The 14,551-nt window shown below is 39.7% G+C and overlaps 2 protein-coding genes across 2 annotated transcripts in view; both read left to right on the top strand.

Annotated features, from left to right (window-relative positions):
* The window catches only part of AIRIM (AFG2 interacting ribosome maturation factor), a 207,973-nt gene that overhangs the window by 174,202 nt on the left and 19,220 nt on the right, over positions 1-14,551 (top strand). The gene's annotated exons all lie outside the window — the stretch shown is intronic.
* The window catches only part of LOC310644791 (cadherin-2-like), a gene marked incomplete at both ends in the record, with an annotated part of 42,206 nt that overhangs the window by 23,639 nt on the left and 4,016 nt on the right, over positions 1-14,551 (top strand). The window contains 7 exons of the mRNA XM_083370099.1: positions 1,856-2,028; positions 4,120-4,257; positions 5,862-6,047; positions 10,088-10,344; positions 10,912-11,054; positions 12,839-13,072; positions 13,413-13,637. Coding sequence (XP_083226225.1) covers positions 1,856-2,028; positions 4,120-4,257; positions 5,862-6,047; positions 10,088-10,344; positions 10,912-11,054; positions 12,839-13,072; positions 13,413-13,637 — 1,356 coding nt within the window. The remainder of the gene's footprint in view (positions 1-1,855; positions 2,029-4,119; positions 4,258-5,861; positions 6,048-10,087; positions 10,345-10,911; positions 11,055-12,838; positions 13,073-13,412; positions 13,638-14,551) is intronic.

The raw sequence follows: 14,551 nt of genomic DNA on the forward strand, positions 1-14,551 counted from the left end.
TACAAGATCTTCCACAATTGGAGGTGATGCAGGAAGAAAGCATAGACATGAGAATTGTCTTGCCATTTTGTGCAAAGGGTTAGAGTTAGAGTTAGGATGAGAACTATGAGATAAGGCAAATGATTCTACAAGTTTGATTGGAACTAGGATTTATTGATACAGGCTATTGTTTCAGAATCTTGAAAGTCTGGCTGCATTTTCCTTCCCTCCCTCTTATACTCATAGCCATTTTTATGTTGCACATCTTCATACAATGTGAAAATGTATAGCCATGGCCATAGAGAGTAAGGTGTAACATTAGTATTGTGGAAACCATCTTCCACCATGGAAGTACACAGGGGGGTTTTGGGCCAATTATTCTGTGTCAGCCCAATCCATATTACCATTATTGTGACTAAAACCTGGAAAGAGAGAATAATATTTATGCAACTTGAGCTTTTAGAATAGATTTCTAAAATGAGTTAGGGAAATAGAAATCTAACAAATATATAAATATATTGCTGTAGCATAGAGGAACTGACAGTATACATCTAAATCTGGACATCCATTTAAAGTTCATTTTTTTTGTAAACTGTTGTATGTTATCCAGCAGAATATTAGCATATTCAACAGTTTGAGTGTCTAAATTTGGGTTTCGGATCCTAAATTGTTATTCTCAAAGGAAATAACTGAATTAAAGAAGTATATACTGTAATGCTTCATAATAGAAACAAAATGTTTCCTTAAATGTCTGGGTGGATGGTGAAATTATATTAACAAGGAAATTTAAAAGTGTGGTTTATAGTAAACAAATAGATCCAGAAAGAAGTGTCTGTTTAGACTTGGATAAGTTCATTTCTGATTAGCACTTAACTGGGAGGAAATTATTTGTGACAGAAAAAATGAATGCAATGTATTCAGATGTATTAAAATAAAGAATCGATTGTTTAGTTGTTTATTTAAACGTGCTGGGAGATATTTATGTGAGTTTGGTAGTTTGCTTTCTCCTTCAGTATGCCAGATTTCATTTGAAACTTTACGCTGTATAAAATCTTCTTGGATGAGAAACGAAAGGAAGTACAGTTGCCTTTTGGAAAAGCACCTTTGGGACAACCATGACCTAGATCAGGGGTCCCAACCCTCAGTCCGTGGAGCAGCACCGGGCTGTGGCATGCCAGCAACTGGTCCGCACAAACAAGCAAAGTTGCATCTGTGGGATGCAGCAGCACACAAAACCTCGCGCACTCTGGTCCGCAGAAAAACCTTTCTCCCCGGAACCGGTCCCTGGTGCCCAAAGGGTTGGGGACCTCTGACCTAGATGATTGAGAATCTCCATAGATACACCGTATAAATGTTAACTCTCCTATCCTTTAATTCTCAGTCTGGACCATGGCCAGATTTCTCCTCAACGTATAGTATATGGATTATGCTCTCTTTAGTTGTGATGCTCTTTCATGTTCTATATAAAACAGATTATATCTTATCACATGCTATCATTATTTCAAGTGTCTGCAGTTTCAATGTCCACTAGAAATGCCAAATTTTGAGCATTTGTAGGAGCCTGTCCATTGCATCAACAGGTATTGTCTTGCTGCAATATCAGGGTTCATTTTCTAAAGCATGCTATACATTTTAGCTAGGTCAAGAAAGCAGCTGTTTAAATGCAAAAGTTTACATTTGCTTTTAGCAGTTGGTGAATTTTGATATTTTTCTAAACACGTGGATTTTTGTCTCTGCCGTTCCTTATTATTTACAGGCCTTGGGAAAAATGCATGATTTGAAGGAATGTAATATGTTTTGTCATAGGAAGTAAAGTGCCTTAGTAACATCCAGGTGAGAACTGTATTTAACTCAGAGGATTGTTGGATCTCTCTAGGGACCTTTGTGATGACTGTCACTGCTATTGATGCCGATGACCCCAACCTTTGGAATGGAATACTGAGATACAGTATCATATTTCAAGCCCCAACCATACCTTCTCCAAATATGTTTACAATCAACAGCGAAACAGGTGACATTATCACAATTGCTGCTGGACTTGACAGAGAGGTGAGATTGGACTGGCATCACATATTTTAAATTTGTTTGCCTTAGATGAATGGCTGATTCTGAATCTTTAGTAGGAGGTTAAAAAGAAACTACTCAGATTCTTCTCTCTGCCTGCCTCTCTCTCTCTCTCAATATAGATATTTTAAATGTTCATTTAATTTCTTTCTTGCTCCTGCTCTTATTTTAGATATTCCCAAAAAAGGGCATTAAAAATAATCAGGTAACATAATGGGCTTCAGTCCCTTTTCGACCCTGTGATCTTCCGGATTTTCTCAGAATCATGCACTAACTTTATGTAGTAAACTGCCTAAAATACAGGTCCCCGTTTTGTGTGTATGTGAGGAAAATACTGTATTATGTATTTTTATTGAAGAAACCACCATTGTACAGCTTAATCAAAAAAAAAACACCACCCACCCCCTAAAAGCAGCAGGACTGTCACTAAATTGATAAAAAATACTTCCATGCATAAATCATAAGGGATCATAAATACAATCATCCCTTTCTCTCTGAGATATGAAAAATAATCATCAGGAAAGAAAAATGTGTGTCTCATTACTGTCATTCATTCATTCATTCAATTTATATACCGTAGCTGCCTGTCTCAATCCAGTGACTCTAGGCAGCGAATACTTATCGAAGCAATTAAAGCAGTTAAAACACAATACAAAAAAGAAATTAAATACAAATAGCAGCCAGAAATATTATAGTCTGCTGATGTCAACATAACTAGGAAACTGAGCCCTTCACTTGTTTACAACCCAATAGCTGGGCACGGAGCCTGGTCTGAAAGGACAACAGGTTCAGGGCCATCTTCATTCTTAAGTTAAAAATTGGGGAAAATAATATTTCTTTTCTGACACTATACCAGGGGTAGGCAACCTCGGCTCTTTTATGACTCATGGACTTCAACTCCCAGAATTCCTCAGTCAGCATAGCTGACAGGAATTCTGGGAGTTGAAGTCCATGAGTCATAAAAGAGCCGAGGTTGCCTACCCCTGCACTATACAGTGTCAGTTACATTACCAAGAAGTTTCAAATAAGCACATCATAACATTCATTAGTTATTTTCAAAGGAAGACCATGCCTTTTCTTAGGAAGAAGCAGTCCCTCTTCCTGCCTCTAACTCTGCTTTCAGAAGAGGCTTTCTCACCTCCAAAAGTTGTTGTTGTTGTTGTTGTTAGTTGCGAAGTCGTGTCCGACCCATCGCGACCCTATGGACAACGTTCCTCCAGGCCTTCCTGTCCTCTACCATCTTCTGGAGTCCATCTAAGCTCACGCCTACTGCTTCAATGACTCCATCCAGCCACCTCATTCTCTGTCGTCCCTTTCTTCTCTTGCCCTCGATCTTTCCCAGTATTAGGCTCTTCTCCAGTGAGTCCTTCCTTCTCATTAGGTGGTCAAAGTATTTGAGTTTTAGCTTCAGGATCTGGCCTTCTAAAAGTACCCAAAGCCAAAGAGAAGTTTGCTGTGCTGTTGACAAAAAAAGAGTCACATGGTTTGGGTTTCTCTTTGACGGACTAGTTTCCGTTATCCTTGCCTGCTTCTGGTTGGAATAGTGATGTGGAAAAGCTGTGGCCAGCCTCATCCTCCACAAAATATCCTTGATATTTTGAATCATTTGCCAAGAATGTGCTCTCCTGTGCTTAGATCTCATGTACCTTTTTAAAAAAAATATGTTAACAAAGCCTTTAGTTTTGACTACTGCGTAGCATTTGTGTTTTACAATGATACTCTATATTTTCAAAAAGTGCTCCTCAATGGATTCTTGCTTGCTGTTAAAAAAGGCCAGTCTTGGATGTAGTTCTGTCCCCTTAGAACAGACATGTCAGACTCGGAGCTTTTTACCCATTGCCAGCAATGGGATGGGCATGGTTTCCTGGTGATGCATCTGGCCTGCGGGCCGGCCGTTTGACACCCCTGCCTTAGAAGCTATTAAATAAAACAAAAAAAAAAATATCCTGGGATTTAGTATTGTTCAACATGTGTTCGATTATTGCAAATCCAGAACTTAGTTTATGTGACATTAATAGGAATGAGTAATGTGACTCTTCGTGTCGTTTTGTGCCGTATGGTTTTTTTCCCCTCCAGAAAATACAAAAGTATACATTAATAATTCAAGCTACCGACATGGAAGGAAATAGAGAAAATGGTCTTTCAAATACAGCAACTGCTGTCATCACAGTGACAGATATTAATGACAATGCCCCAGAGTTCACTACCAAGATTGTAAGTATGCAGAAAAAAAGGGGTGGTGGTAGAATGTGAATAGTCCTTGCTTGCTTGCTTAGTAGACTAAATGCATTGAATATGTTTTTGGACTTATGAGAACTCTCTCTACATGGACAAAGCCAAGCTGTGTGAGCCAGTCAGTGGATTTGTTGACCTGGAATTAGGAGACAGCATAGGACAGGGGTCAGCAACCTGAAACAGTGAAAGAGCCACTCGGCACCGGTTCCCTCACAAAAGGAAAAACTGGGAGCCACAAAAATATGTGTGCACATGTGCATACATGCGCGCATGCGCAGAGCAGGGTTTGACTGAAGAGTGGAGCCAAGGCGAGATATGCACCTACCCTGCATATTTGAATTGATTGGTTGAACTTTTTTAGTCCCACTTTTTTTTTGACTGCACATGGCAGAGGACTGGGAGCCGCAGGAGACGGCTGAAAGAGCCGCATGTGGCTCCGGAGCCGCCAGTTGCAGACCTGTGGCATAGGAAGTATCAATTGTGAATATGTGCAGATGGCCCTGTTGTCTTTGGGCACTTGCAGAGTCATGGATGCAGTGTCATAAAAGGACAGCAAGGAAAATACCCAATATCCTAACCCAGTGATGCCCAAACTGCAACCCAAAACCCACTTACGTATCGTCGGGTGCCGGGTGGGCATGGGCCATTGCGTGGGTGTGGCCAATTGCATGGGTGTGGCCCATTGGTGGGCATGACTGGGGTGGTAACAGCAGAGTGGGTGGGACTAAAAAGTTCAATCAATCAGTTCCAACTTTGCGAGATCTTTTTTTCCCCACCAGAAGTTGAAATTGATTGATTGAACCTTTTTTTTTTTGCACACGGCGGCGGCGGCCTAAAGAGAAAAGGTTTTATAAAACTCAGCTGAAGGCCTAGGACTGGGGTGACGGCGCATGTGCCCACAGAGAGGGCTCTGCATGCCACCTGTGGCACGCATGCCATAGGTTCACCACCACGGTCCTAACCCACCCGGGAATGTATGATGTCTTTAGGAAATACCCAAAAGGGAACATTTTTTAGCTACTTCTGCTTTCTCCCTTCTTATCTAGAGTGTGCCAGACTTACTGGGTGAAATCTTTATCTTATGTGTGTCAGCTTTGCTGGGTGGATTGCTTATGTAATCAGAAAGAATAAATACAAGGATTTTTTTGTCATTCAGGGCTTCTCTCTTTTAGAGGAGCCCGTCTTTGTTCAGCTGAATAAAAACAGAAAGCTTAAAGGCAACTTCTGGTTTCCTTTATTTTTTTTTTCAAGCAAAACCTCAGAACCTGCACGCCATTTTCCTGTGATTTTAATAAGACAATATTAACCACTATTATGCTATAATTTTTTTGAATATCATACATTTTAACTTAAGACACAGAAGTAAAAAAAATAATAACTAAATATGTGCCAGGTAAGCACTCATATTTGGCTATCATTTCTTTATTTTTTGCTCTGGAGGCAAGCAATCCTGAATGAAAATGATAATAATTTAGGAACATAAATGATTTTCATTGTTTCCACAGAGAAACAACTGGATGATGATTCTTCAGGGCTACTAAGCTGACATCTTGTACATAAGTATGTGTGGTTTATATTTTCAGTTCTATGGTGAAGTTCCTGAAAACAGAGTGGATGTTATAGTAGCTAATTTAACTGTGAGAGACAAAGATCAGCCTCTTACTCCTGCTGGGAATGCAGTCTACAGAATCACGAATGGCAATCCCACCAGCCAGTTTACTGTTCTTACTGATCCAAAGAGCAATGAAGGGTTGGTGACTGTTGTGAAGGTATGTGATAGAGTTTGTCAAGTTAAGCATGAACAGAAACGGCGTTGACTATTCAACTAGCTCCTGTTGTTAAATCAGAAAGGCAAAATAGATTTCTAAAAATATAGGTATTTTTTTAATTGGCCCCATTTATCTTTTGAAAGCTTCCCTGTGTATATTTGTGGTGCTAGTGTAGATGGTTTTTTTTTTAAAAAAAAGAACCTTGTAAAATTGTTTAAAGGAACTTATATCAAAATCAGTATATCAAAATCAGTGTAGAAGGTTCTGTAGAAATGATTTTAAAAATGGAAATACTAAGTAGTTTAAATAATTTGTTCTTGGATCTTCTTTGTTCTTTCCCAAATAGATTAAGTGACATTTTCAAACTAAAAACATATTTAACATGTTTGTACTATGGAACATTTAAATATTTGCAATTTTGTTTACTTTGGCAGTGTAATTCAGAAAGCTATTTTAGTACACGTTTCCCCGAAAGTAAGACCCTGTCTTACTTTCTTTGGGGCTCTGAAATAAGCAGAAGATTTTACTTTGGGGGAGGGCTTACTTTTTGCCAGTATCAGCACCAGTAGGCCGCGAGCGTGCGGGGGTGGGGTGGGGCCTGTGCATGGGGTGGAGAAGCAACGTGGCGGCAAGAGCATGATGGCGGAGCAGGTACGGTAATGGTGTGGCCTTGGTGGGCGGAAGAAAGGGCGCTGAGCCTGGTGCTGGGCGAGTTGGCCCAGATCTTCCGTGTGACTGCTGGAGTGCCCCCCCCACACCGCTGGCCTGCCACGGCCCTTTGCCAGCAGCCACTGGTGGAACCAGCTACTGCCATCCCCACCCTCTCCGTCCCTTTGAACCCCCTACAGCTTCCAGATGCTCTTCAGAAGCAGCCGAATGTAAAGCACATTGCAGGAACCCATTTGGGAATTGAGTAAGGTGGGCATGATTGTATGCAGAATCCTTGCTCCAGGAAAGGATGCAACCTATTTCTTGAACAGAGGAACCCTCAAATTGTGCATTGGTTCTGTTTGAAGTAATGCAGCCTAATCTGGATTAAGAGATAGAGAGTCCCAAGAACCAGAGCCACTTGGTCTTGCTAGGATTGAGTTGACACCTGTTCTTCCCGATTCAAACCTTGAGAAACACGTCCGCTGCATCACTTGATTGGCTGGTGGAAGCAGATAATGTGACATAAATCACCCCATGTTGTTGGATGTCCTCATTCACCAGCTACAGATGTTAGTCTCTCGTGGTAGGCTAGAGTTCCAAATAACATCGTTTTAAAAACCTTAGATTAGATCATGACATTTAATTTATAAGAAGTTAAAATGGGCAGAATATCCATACCCAGAACAGTAGGTAGGTTTGATGTAGGTTTTTAATCGTATTTGTTGCTTTATGATTCCAGCTTGACTATATTTTGCAGTTGCTAAAGTTAAATGCATTATGTGTAGCCAATAATGCTACTTAAGATCAAACTATATGAGCAAGCAGCAGATCAATTTTTTAAAAAATTGCCCCCTAACGAATATAAACCTGCATATAGAAACATAGTTTAAGAGAAAAGTAGTGATGACGTGGAGAATTGGATCTATTATCTCCTCAATATAAAATACCCGTATTCTCTTTCTTCCTGGCTTTTCCCCTATCAAGATTGCAATTGAAATGAAAATAGAGCTTAAGACATGGGGTTCAAAGTGGTCTCATGATGCCTCATTATCTTTTTAAAATCAGTTTTATCAATTTAAATCTGATGTGCCAAACCTACATTTAAACAAATAATACATTTATGATTATTGCCACATTACAAATATTCAGTACCTTAGCTGGAAGTTTTTACATTCATTAATTTAGTTTGCAGTTTTATAGATCCAACCTTGAAGCTGAAAACAGCATGCATACACAAGGCCACAACTATATTTGTCCTGTTGATATAATTTATCTATATCTGTAAATGATAGCAAATGAAATGATCTTTTACAATCCTTTATGTTGTTGTTCTTTGTGACATGTAACTGTTGTTCAATCCAACTTTCTAGTTTGGTAAATTAAAAATAACAGATATTATAGGTATTTCAATGGCTTTCAGTACGTATGCTTCACTTCCCTGCATGAAATAGCCCCAAGCACTCAAAGAGAAACCAAATTTCCAGTACTGTAGTAGGTTCCTTATATTTTCTGAGAGAGTATAAGAGTCACTTTCCTTATTTCTAGATTATTTTATTGTCTGTTTAAAAAGAATCACAGTTTTCCATATGAAGTACATGGTGATGTACTTTATATTCATGCATAAATGACCCAACAAGATTACAAACTAAAATGATCTGAAAATGGAAAACAAAAAAGCTAAAATTAAACTAAATCTCTATGAAGAAGACAAAATGAGAGGATCACAAATGTAATCTATTTGAAGCGACTCAGATCTCACCTGGGGGGAGAGGTCAGGATGTTTCAGATGGGGGGGGCCATGGTAGAAAAGGCTGTTCTGGATCCCACCAGCTGAATTTCCTTGACCAACCATGGCAGTTTACCTCTTCTTATGTATATGTTTTACAGCTGCATAGAATGTCTACTGATTTACTGAGCCATACTGATTTTGCAGAGTGAAATATACAAAGTATCCTTATTTTAAACTGACTAGACAAATAATCATTAGGATGTTGTCTTCGTTTATAATGCATTTATAATGTTATTACTTGTAAAGTCAGTTTTCAAACAGCCTACACAGAGGTTTAAAAAACAACTGAAATATTTATAGCCCAATTGTATTAAATGAGACCCAATGGAATAATGAGGCACAGTTAGGTTTTTGTGCTGTAGATCAAAAACCACTCTTCAAAATAAAAATGAAATAGTCTGATTAAACTTGGGTCTGCACTATGCATGGAATTTCTTTACATTAAAAATGAATGCTGTAATGCAGGGGTGTCAAATTCAATTTCACTGAGGGCCGCATCAGCATTGCAGTTACCCTCAGGGGGCCGGGTGGGTGTGGCCTGGGTGGGCGTGGCCTACTGGGTGGGTGTGGCTAGAGTGCATATGGCCTACTGGGTGGGCGTGGCCAGCTCTACATCGTTCGCATCAAGGGGGCCTGGGCAGGAGTGGGACAGATCTGGGGGTCTCTGGCAGGAGGAGGGTCTCTGGGCCAGGGCCAAGGCAGTGGGGGCCGTTCCCTCACTGTTTCCAGGATGGCTTCGCGGGCCACATGAAACCACTTCGCGGGCTGGATCCGGCCCCTGGGCCTTGTGTTTGACATGTCTGCTGTAATGGATTGGTCTTGCTTTGTAAAGGGAATACCACATGGTAATTGCTGGCAGGCTGTCTGAGCAGGGAAGCTAGCTAACGGCTCCCAGCTCCTCAGACAACCCATCTCCAGCGCTGCTATTGGTTGCCCCTAGGGCGGCAATAGGTTGCTTCAAACCTATTGGCTGCCACCTAGGGGCCAGGGTATAAATTGCTGCATCTGCAGCCCTGTTCTCTAGTTCAGATCCTGCAGGCAATAAACCATGATCTTTGCTGAACTCACTCGCCTTGTCTTCATTCTTGCGCAACGAACCCAGTACACAACAGATGCTACCAGAGATCTGTTTGATGCAAGAGATTTTGGAAGAGCCAGTCATAATAACTCCAAAGCAGGAGTCCCCAACCCCTGGTCCGTGGCCTATACGTGGCCTGTTAGGAACCGGGCCATACAAGCAAATGAAGCTTTATCTGTGCATGCACAGGAACTAGGTAGCATGTGAAACCATTCCTCCCTCGATCTGTGAAAAAATTGTTTTCCATGGAACCGGTCTCTGGTGCCCCAAAGGTTGGGGGTTGCTGTTCTAAAGGATAAGAAGCAACTGGAAAATGAGGAGGCTGTTATTATTCAATGGTAAGCATAAGGCTTTCAGTTGCAGATCTCTAGAATCTTCAAGAATCTTTAATAAGTGTTTCTTATGATATTACAAGAAATACTTTTATTTCAGCATCTCTGATATGTTGATAGATAGTCTTTATTTTTTAAAAAAATGTAACCTATGACTAAAATAACGTACATCTCACTTTGCTTTTGCCAGCCTATTGATTTTGAGAGCAACAGAAAGTTTGTACTGACCATAGCTGCAGAAAACCAAGTGCCCTTGGCCAAGGGAATTCAATATCCTCCTCAGTCAACAGCCACTGTGTTCATTTCGGTTATTGATGTGAATGAAAGCCCAACTTTTGTCCCAACCACAAAGCTTATAAGGGAGGTGGAAGGGACTCTGCCTGGGGCTGCTTTAACATCATTCACAGCACAGGATCCAGATCTTTACATGCAACAGGTTACTCTAAGGTAACACATACCTGCCTTCTCCATCTGGCTTATTTGTTTATGTTTCACATATTTGAACCACCCATCTCCCTCAGAGAGGGTCTCTGGGAGATATACAATAAAATGTTAAAATATAAAAAATGATAAATGATTAAGCACTACTTCTTCTTAAATGCTACTTGCTTAGAATTGAATTAAGGATGATGAAGCACTTTCTACTCTGCAAGTAATTTAACAAGACTATAACAAGTTATGCACTTTTTAATCATTGGGGCTTACTTTTCAACAGTGATTTAATTTGTATTTCAAATGGTTATGTAAGATTTACTTGGCAATGCTTTCAAACATTTTTAAGTCATTGTATATGTCTAGGGATATTGGGAAGTGTTATGTAGACTGTAGTTATGTGTGTTATGTGGTAATATATAGCAAATATATAAATATAATCAATAATACAAATCTATTTATGATTAAAATAACTTATCCAGCTAGTGCCATGTACAATTTGTGTGTGCATCTTCCTGCTGATGATTTATTTGACCAAATGCATCTGTTGTTAATATTGCATTTCATATTAAATTTTTGCAGATATTCAAAACTCTCAGATCCCGCCAATTGGTTGAAGATTGATCCTATTAATGGTCAGATAACAACAACTAGTATTCTGGACAGAGAATCAACACATGTGAAAAATAATACGTATAATGCTACTTTCCTTGCCATTGACAATGGTATGTGTTTAATTTTAAAGGCCTGTCAATTGAACCTTTGAGTGCCACAGATATCATTAGCAAAGCAGGGATATGAAACACTGATCTAAATGACTGGTGTTATAATAAAGTGTAAGAGAAATTCTCTGGGTTGTAGGTATTGTTATAGAGAAACCTCCCCTGTATTTGCCAAGGAAGGAATTGCTGCTCCAGGATTCAGTTCCTCTTTTTTCCATTTCAGTTCTCAGAATATGAACTTCAAACAGAAGCACTTAGAAAGTTTTGTAACTTGTTTACAAATGGTGTAAACAGCCTTATTCTCTCCTACCCCACTCCCAAAGCATCATTTCCCTGTGTAACATCTTCCTATAGAAATTTGAGTTTGTTTCTGACCACCTTTGCCATTGTCTATATCTCCAGTTTTTATATTGCTTATCTAGGAGTGTATCATTTCTTTTGTTAATATCCATCATAACTTTGTGCTTAACAACAAGGAGCTGCACTTCAGGAAACCTTATTCAGTTTAGTTTTACCTCAAGAGACTTTAGGGATATTGGAACAACTATCAAATTGCCATGAGGCTTTTTTTTTTTTGTATTTGAGAAAAGTTTAGGTCTGAAAGAGAAAAAATTCTTGACACTAAGATGAAACACTAAAAACGAAGGATTCTTAAATGCTATATGCTATCCAGGGATGATGGGATCCTTGAAAAGAGCTGGGCGGAGCTCTCTCTGAGGGAGGTGAAACAAGTAAGATGTCTGCTATGCCTCTGAAATCAAAGCTTCGTCCTTTGGATGGACATAAAATGCTGTATGCCCATTCCAAAAAGCTACTCTGGGCCTTAGAGCCCAATGCAGTGATAGCCCTGTGCTTTCATATCAGTCACACATTTTAGACATTTCTTCAAAAAAATTCCAGTTTCTCCATTTTGTTCTTCACCCACATAAATCTTGCTAGTTTCAGATGAAACAAAACCTCAGTTTACAATTTAATAGCTGTCTATGAAGATTCTTAATCATCCAGGTCATGGTAGTCCCGAAGGGAGCTTTATGGATTGATATGAGGGGTCCTTGGTACTCTCTGAGCTTTCTTGTTTTTTTGCAGACATTTCATGACCCAAACTAGATAACATCATCAGTGCTAATAACGAGTGCAGTTTTTTGTCAGTTTCTAATGGCTTGCCTGTCAGTGTTAGTAGGGATGGTCCTAGACTAGAGATTCTTTGGTTGGGCTGTTTCCTATTGGCTTCTTGGGCAGTTTCTTGATTGGGGTATTGTTTATTTGATTGTTGGTCTAATGTTGGACTTAATCTATGCTGATCTGAGTGCTAATGGCTGATTTTTGTTCCTTTTTGGGCCAAGTGATAGCATCTTTTGCATAGTCTATAGATGTTGTTAATGTCTATGTGTCTGTTGATGGCTGACTTGTCACTAGAAATTCCCTGGAGTTTTTGGACTTGGCTTGGTCTAGGATGGTCACATTTTCCCAATTGAAGTTACAGTTAAATCTGTCTTTATGTTGTGAAATTAAAGACTTTTCATCTTCTGACTGTTAGTTGGTGTTCATGGATGCATCTTCTGACTGTTTGTCCTACTTAGTGGCTGTTGTCAGAAGAGCAAGAGACAGAACTTCGTATCTCCCTCAACACCCAAAGTGGTAAAAGAGAAAGTAATCAGAAAAAGATATTATTTAATTTGTACTTTTCTCCATTAGTATGTTCTTATATGTTTAGTAAGTATCACAATCCATTTTTAATAGGAAGTATTCTTAATTTATTTTCTTGTATCATGTTTCTGTCCTTAAAGGAATGCCACAAATGAGTGGAACTGGTACTCTTCAGATCTACCTGTTAGACATCAATGATAATGCTCCCCAATTGGAGTCTCAAGAAGCCACAACATGTGAAACACTACAGCATAGTGCAACAAATATCACAGCAATAGATGATGATATTGATCCAAATACCGGACCATTTGTGTTCGAATTGCCAAATTCCCCTCCCAGGATTAAGAAAAATTGGAACATTATTCCCATTAGTGGTAATATGCATTCCTTTTTATAACATATTCTGTGTTTTGTACCTAATAGTAGTCCCTATTAATTTTATTTCTAATATTTTAAAGTGATTGTGATAATAGAACATTCAGTTGAATTAAATGCAGTACTAGGACTTGACTTTGTTTTTTTCCATCTCAGAAATGTGTTCATGGCATCAGAAGATCTGATTCTAAGAGCTGTAACCAGCTTTTCATATGCTTTAGGAGAAAATGGATGAAAACTCACCAGTAACTAACCTACCCATTTTAGGAAGGGATTCTAAAGCAGGCACTTTCTGGTTACTTCAGGTGATACAGTCTATACTTTCTTTTCTTTCCTCAGGTGACCGTGCCCAACTGGTTTTACAGATCAGGTTCCTTGAGGCTGGAATGTATGATGTTCCAATAATAATAACAGATTCTGGAAATCCTCCTAGGTCTAGCACTTCCATTCTGAAGGTGGAAATTTTCCCCTGTGATGTAAATGGAGACTGTATAGATGCAGATGGAACAAGACTGGGCTCGGGTGCCATCATAGCAATTCTCCTTTGCATCCTCGTACTACTTGGTATGTCTTCCAACTATTTTAGCAGTAATGGCTGCTTACATGTGCTGATAATGTTACCACAGAGCAAAGTCTTTATAGGTAGATGGGCCACCAACAGTTAAATCAGTTTAAGAATATGTAATGGGCAGTGTTCTTGCTAAAGCAGGGGTAGGCAACCTTGGTTCTTTTATGACTCGTGGACTTCAACTCCCAGAATTCCTGAGCCAGCATGGCTCAGCTCGGAAACCTCTCTCTTTCCCCTCAGCATGTCTGGCTCAGGAATTCTGGGAGTTGAAGTCCACGAGTCATAAAAGAGCCAAGGTTGCCTACCCCTGGCCTAGGCGCTTTATGACTCGTGGACTTCAACTCCCAGAATTCCTGAGCCAGCCATGCTGAGGCGAAAGGGAGAGGTTTCCATGCTGAGCCATGCTGGCTCAGGAATTCTGGGAGTTGAAGTCCACCAGTCATAAAAGAGCCAAGGTGGCCTACCCCTGTGCTAAAGCAAATGACTTATTTCGTAAGGACACATTCTGAAAAGTTCCTCCTTTTTTCTTTTTCCTGTCCTCTTTTTTTTTCCCTCCGGCTTTCCGTTCTTTTGAATAGTTAGTTCAGGTCTTTGAGATTTTAGAGCAAGCATAGTAGATGGATTTTGAACACCTTTGTGAAGGGGAGAGTATATATATATATCAAATTTATGTTTGAGGTGAGTTGTGGCTGTATTAAGCATTCATGACAGAACATTTCCCGAGAAGCACTAGAATTGGCCTGCCTGTTCAAGGTTTGCATGAGAGCTTTAGAAGTTACTCTGTTGCCTCTATGATTGTGTGTACTATAGCCATTTGCAAGTGCACTAATTTATCTAATTATAATTTAGTACAGTTCACAGCTCTGAGAATAGTAGTTATCCAAAATCTCTGCTTTCCCCAGAGAGGCAA

Source organism: Vipera ursinii (genome assembly GCF_947247035.1).
Source record: "Vipera ursinii genome assembly, chromosome: 9".
In the NCBI taxonomy this organism is placed as follows: domain Eukaryota; kingdom Metazoa; phylum Chordata; class Lepidosauria; order Squamata; family Viperidae; genus Vipera; species Vipera ursinii.